Source organism: Egretta garzetta, unplaced genomic scaffold (assembly GCF_000687185.1).
Source record: "Egretta garzetta isolate BGI_Z169 unplaced genomic scaffold, ASM68718v1 scaffold85, whole genome shotgun sequence".
Taxonomy (NCBI): Eukaryota; Metazoa; Chordata; class Aves; order Pelecaniformes; family Ardeidae; genus Egretta; species Egretta garzetta.
Window position 1 is genome coordinate 3339205 of NW_009259718.1, and position 5977 is coordinate 3345181.

Sequence of the window (5977 nt, forward strand, 5' to 3'; positions counted from 1 at the left end):
CCCCAGTGGGAGGGGGGTCTGGGGTGAGGGGGAGCGTGTGCATGGGCGCCGGGAGACCTGCAGCCCGGGACGGGGGTCAGGGAGGAGGGGGTGAAAGCACGGAGGTTTTGGGAGGACGGTGATGCAGAGTCAGTTTTTGCACCGGGCACGGCTTTCCCGGAGCCACAGTCTTGCAGGGTCACCCCCTGATTCTGAGTTTATGCTGTAGGGTGGGTCCGTGAAGAGAGGGAAGATGCCAGAAGGGGAGAAAACCAGTCAACGTAAGCAAGAAGAGGAGCAGCAGCAGAAAGAACCGGCGCGGGAGGGTCTCATTGAATTCTACAGTTCCTACCAGGAGCTATTCCAGTTCTTCTGCAGCAACACGACCATCCATGGGGCTATCCGCCTGGTGTGCTCCAAAAAGAATAAGATGAAGACGGCCTTCTGGTCCGTTCTCTTCTTTCTCACCTTCGGCTTAATGTACTGGCAGTTTGGGATCCTCTACAGGGAGTACTTCAGCTACCCTGTCAACCTCAACCTCAACCTTAACTCCGACAGGCTGACTTTCCCAGCAGTGACGCTGTGCACCCTCAATCCATACAGGTAAGAAATCGACACCCAGAGCTGTCGACTGCCTTGACTTTTGCAGGTATAGGATAAAAGCTCCTGTTCTCCTCTTGGTCCTTGACCGTCCCCTTCAGCAGCAGTGCCCGTGGAAAGAACACTTTTCGCAGGCCTCTGCTGCTGCAGGGCATTCACAGCAAGGCATGTTAGTTTAGGCAGCCCTATTTGGTGGTGTATATTAGCAGGCTGCACTGTGAACTGCCATGGGGCAAAAGCAGATGTGTTTACTTCTCTCCTGCAAGGATAGTAGCCCCTAGCAAGGGGTTGGATTTGCAGCTGGCAGCCGGAATGTCCTGAATGACCCCAGCAAACTTTGCTGCATGTTTTATTCAGAGCTGTCTATGTGCATCCAGCCCTAAATCTGTCGGCTCCTCTCTCCACCCACCCCGCTATAGATACAGCGCCATCCGGAAGAAGCTGGATGAGCTGGACCAAATCACCCATCAGACACTGCTAGACCTTTATGACTACAACATGTCTCTGGCACGAAGCGACTGGTCCACGCTGTCCGCGCGAAAGCGTAGCTCAAGGAGCCTGCTCCATCATGTCCAGCGCCACCCGCTGCGAAGGCAGAAGCGGGATAACTTAGTCAACTTGCCAGAGAACAGTCCCTCGGTGGACAAAAACGACTGGAAAATTGGCTTTGTTCTGGTGAGATCCCTAGATATCCTGTGTCCTACCCACTCTGGTCTCTGCTTAGCTACTTCTGACTTGTTAGACCCTTGGCCGTGCCCTTCCCTACGTAGAAGTCTGATTAAGCTGCACTGGCTTTTGCTAATGACAGATAAAGGTAGAGCTGAATCCTTTGCCCAGTGCAATCCTGCTCCCTAAGTCCTGTCCCTGTCCATGTGGGCCCCAGGAGACTTGTCCACACCAGTGCCCATCTTTTCCTAGGTAGGGCAGGGAAACCTTGTCCTTCCTGAAGGCTACATCAGCCTTGCAGTTGCCTTTGGGGAACCATTTATTACCATCAACTGCAGTGTTGCCCAATAATAGCAAAGGGGAAAGTACTGCATGGCTGTGGGCCTCCTGAGACGTGGTCATGGTCACATTTTCTCCTAGATAGCAGATTCTTCGCCCTAGGGTATCTGTGTTTGCATTTAAAAAGGCACTGAACAACTGAAGCTAATAGCTTGCCAGTTAACTGGAGTTCCCACAGGATCACAAACGTTTTTTTCTGGACACACCCTGAAGGAAGGGCTCCCCACACAAGAATTTGAAGCTTCTAGTTATATACCACGTAGAATTTATGTGCCGTAGATCACCCTGCATGCCTCACTGTGACTTGCTGCCTCCTGGCTTTTACTCAGCTGTGCTCATTTCACCTGGTGTTTCCCTTCCCCCGAGAAGCTGCCCTGGTTTTGCTTTTCCCCATCCTGCTGATTGCCTTTTGGTCCAGCACAGGAGCCCTGTGAAGCTCTTCCGCTCCCTCAGCTTCATCTTCTGCCCGTGCTGAGGGAGCACAGCTAACCCACAGCCATGGCCTCGCCTCCTGGACAAGACTTCCCTGACATGGCTGGTTTTCTCCTTCTCTTCTTAACAGTGCAGTGAAAACAACAAGGACTGTTTCCATCAGGCGTACTCCTCAGGGGTGGATGCCGTACGGGAATGGTACAGCTTCCACTATATCAATATCTTGGCGCAGATGCCTGATGCGAAAGCCCTGGATGAGTCTGACTTTGAGAATTTCATCTATGCTTGCCGCTTCAACGAAGCAACATGCGACAAGGCGTAAGTGGTGGAAATGTCCCACCGCGTCCTCCTGAAAACAACCCTGTTTTGCGCCTGGGTCTGAGGGGAATCAAGAAACCCACATTAGAGAACCTCTTTCCCAAGGTGGGATTGTTCCTTGTTCAGTTCCCGTTGTCTCAAACGATGTTTCTTGAGTCTTCCCTGTGGGTTGTGCTCACCAGGGTCACAGTTTCTGTGACCTGAAACTGTGGACCTCGGAGGATGGTTTCTCCTTTTCCTGGGTTTTACACAAATGAAATAGTTATACTGGTACAAACCCCAGAGTGGATACAGATGTACAGTGTAGACATCTCTTCAGCCTACTCTCTGCAGTGGTAAAGTGGTACATATCAGCCCACATGTAGAAGGAGAAGAGAGGGTTGTTACAAAAAGACAAAAAAATATCCCACTCCTCTCCTGCCATTGGTGGTCAAAAAGCCGCAAAGAGGTAGTGGAATGAAACCCATCAGCAAGGGAGGAAAAGGGGTAGGAAAAGCTAAGAGTTTTGTTGATACTAGGAAGATAATACAGTAATTGCTAGTACTGCTAAAATCCATTTGGGGCTCTCAAGAGATAGCAGTATGAAAAACCTGGTGTAAAAACCTGTCCAGCTCCAGGACATTTTTTACAGCACATTTTAATTGCTTTTCCCTTTCGGGCGAGTTTACGTAACAAATAGTGCCCAGCTGCTGTAAGCTCCTCTCCCTGCAGATGGAAAACAGAGTTGCTCCTTTCAGAAAGCCCTTCCTTCCCCTTGGCCACTCAGCCCTTCTCACCCCGTGTGAACGTTTCTGTTCCCCTCTCAGGAATTATACCCACTTCCACCATCCCTTGTACGGGAACTGCTATACCTTTAACGACAACAGCAGCAGCCTGTGGACCTCCTCGCTGCCTGGGATCAATAACGGTGGGTGAGAGGCACTCTTGGGTGAGTAAGCAGAACAGCTCAGCTCTGCTTTCCCCAGGAGCTACGGGCACCTTGCTGTGCTTAACACTGGTGGTGGCAGAGTGCAGCCCTGCTCTGCCTCGTCCAAGCTCTGTTTTCACCCGCATGGAGGTGGCTGTCTCGTGGACATGGCTGTCCCTCGCTGCTGCCCCACTGAACTCGCTCTCTCCCATCAGTGCCCCATCCTTGCGTTCCTTGCTCCTTCTGGACCTGCACTGGCTCTTCCTGAAGTCCCCTGTTGAGCTGCAGTGCTGCGGTCCTGAGAGCCTGGTCTTTACCTCCTCCTTCCCCATTTTCCTGTTTCCAGCAGCTGAGCTGTTTGTGTTCCCAACACGCCTGAAACCTCTCTAGGCCCAATCTTCAGGCTTTTCTTCCATCCAGCTCCAAGTCTGTCCATGAAATCTCTCTCAGTTCCCAATGCTGCTTTTTCGAAGCCACAGTGAAGAAATCCAGTTTCCTCTGGCCTCTCCTGGAGCCTCCACCTTTGTTTCTGGCCTCCTTCCAGCCACCCTCCATAGCTGTCCAGTTTGATGTTTCTCTTCCTTTATCTCTTACAGACTCACTTCTAACCATTCTGCTCCCTCTCCTCTCCTGCACAATGACCAGCGATGACGTCTTCTTGCTCTCTGACATTCCCTCAGGGCTCTCTCTGGTGGTACGCACTGAACAGAATGATTTCATCCCTCTGTTGTCCACGGTGACAGGAGCCAGGGTCATGGTCCATGATCAGAATGAGCCAGCCTTCATGGATGACGGGGGTTTCAATGTGCGTCCAGGTATCGAGACCTCCATCAGCATGAGAAAGGTGAGGAAGAAGCAGGGGTAAGAGCTGTGGATGTGAGGTTATGGGGGAGGTTTAACTTGGTGGATAGATACAGATGGGTTGTCATGGACCCAGCGTGTGTTTAAGGGAGGGGATTAATCACGTGGAGTGAAGGGAGGGGAAGAAGAGCAGCTTACCAGACTAGACAGGAAGCATTTGGCTGCAATTTATCAGTGAATAATGAAATGGAGGAAAGTGGAGGGAGCTGGCATCCCAAGGAAAGCATGAAGAGCAGATACCGATGAAGAGCAGATACTGATGGACAAGCAGTGTGTGGCATGGAAGCATAGAAAGAGAACAGCAAGGCGCTGGTGGCTCTGTGTAATGACTGTTTGATATTCTAGGAGATGACTGTGCGTCTAGGGGGCAGTTACAGTGATTGCACAGAGGATGGCAGTGACGTGCCAGTGCAAAATCTGTACTCCTCCCGCTACACTGAACAGGTAACTCATTATCACTGGTCCTGTGTCAGCTTGTTTCCCTGCTTTCCTGAAATGCTTCAGTCCCCTAGCAGCCTTGCTTGTCCTTGGGCTCTGTTAATAGTATGATGCTGCAGTGGGTTTGGTCCCCTCGTTCAGCCTTTTCCACCTCGTATGCCTCCCAGGTCTGCATTCGCTCCTGCTTTCAGCTCAACATGGTAGAGCGCTGTGGCTGCGCGTATTACTTCTATCCCTTACCCACGGGAGCAGAGTACTGTGACTACACAAAGCACGTAGCCTGGGGTAAGTGGACAGGAGGAATAGTAAAGCTTGTGCCCACCTGAACCTGTTTGGTCCACCTCGTGTCCCAGTACATCTCCTCATTGTCTTCAGTGAGCTTCCTGGTGTGGGACATCCAAGAGACACTTGTCTTGGATGGTTAGTCCCTCTGAGCTTGCTGAAGGAAACCTCTGGATTCCCCTCACTGTCACATATCGCCCTTTGGATACAGATACTGTGAGCTCACCCGGATTTACTTTCTCTGCTGCTCAGGCTACTGCTATTACAAACTGCTGGCTGAATTCAAAGCTGACGTGCTGGGCTGTTTCCACAAATGTCGGAAACCTTGCAAGTAAGTTTGATTGTCGGTCAGGTAGACTGGGAACTCGTTATTCCTAGAGGTGTTGGAAAGCATTCACTGACCAGGGCAAAAGCTTGAGTCAATAGCTGAGCTGCAACCCAAAATGGTATTTCTCCCATCATCATGAAGATGAAATGGCTGAGGAGCACCGGTATCAGGTTGGGGGTGAGCTCCCAAGGACTGTGCAGGAGCTCGGTGGGAAGTGGGCAGAACTTCAGTGTGGGAGGGGAGTTTCCAGGTGTGTCTGGGGATTGAGAGACCTGTCCCTGTGTGGCTGCTATGGCTTCCACAGCTAACACGGCTCCTTGTCTTCCAGAATGACAGAATACCAACTGTCAGCTGGATACTCCCGCTGGCCTTCTGCTGTCTCAGAGGTAAGGAGAGGGTTTCCTGGCTCCCCGGCACTGCTCTGACGTCCCCTTTAGTCCTTCCTCAACTGGTACTAAGCCTACAGGAGGTGACTGCGATCATGTAATGCAATTTATTGCATTTTCATTTCAGGACTGGGTTTTTTACATGCTTTCACAACAGAACAAATACAATATCACATCCAAGAGGTGAGAGCCCCTAAACAGAGGTTGCATCTAGACCAGAAACCATCACAGTGGAATGTCCGTGTTGGGGGCTCAGAGTTAAGATTAAGTCACTGATGGGAAGAGATTAGGCATGGGACCCATGGACAAGGCCAGTGGATTTGAGTCAGAGTAGAGATAAACCAAGACTTCAACAAGGACTGGGAATCCAATTGAAGAGTCTGAAAAAGGTCAACCACTAGTATGAAAAACATTAAGCACCAGGTGGCTGCTATGTGGTCT

The 5977-nt window shown here is 51.0% G+C and overlaps 1 protein-coding gene across 1 annotated transcript in view; it reads left to right on the top strand.

The window, feature by feature from the left end:
- The first annotated feature begins 214 nt into the window (after nucleotides 1-214).
- SCNN1A (sodium channel epithelial 1 subunit alpha) overlaps nucleotides 215-5977 on the top strand; it is a 7490-nt gene continuing 1727 nt past the window's right edge. The window contains exons 1-10 of the mRNA XM_009639112.2: nucleotides 215-582; nucleotides 999-1254; nucleotides 2147-2334; nucleotides 3141-3241; nucleotides 3922-4085; nucleotides 4448-4546; nucleotides 4708-4825; nucleotides 5075-5153; nucleotides 5479-5536; nucleotides 5664-5719. Coding sequence (XP_009637407.1) covers nucleotides 233-582; nucleotides 999-1254; nucleotides 2147-2334; nucleotides 3141-3241; nucleotides 3922-4085; nucleotides 4448-4546; nucleotides 4708-4825; nucleotides 5075-5153; nucleotides 5479-5536; nucleotides 5664-5719 — 1469 coding nt within the window. The 5' untranslated portion in view covers nucleotides 215-232. The remainder of the gene's footprint in view (nucleotides 583-998; nucleotides 1255-2146; nucleotides 2335-3140; nucleotides 3242-3921; nucleotides 4086-4447; nucleotides 4547-4707; nucleotides 4826-5074; nucleotides 5154-5478; nucleotides 5537-5663; nucleotides 5720-5977) is intronic.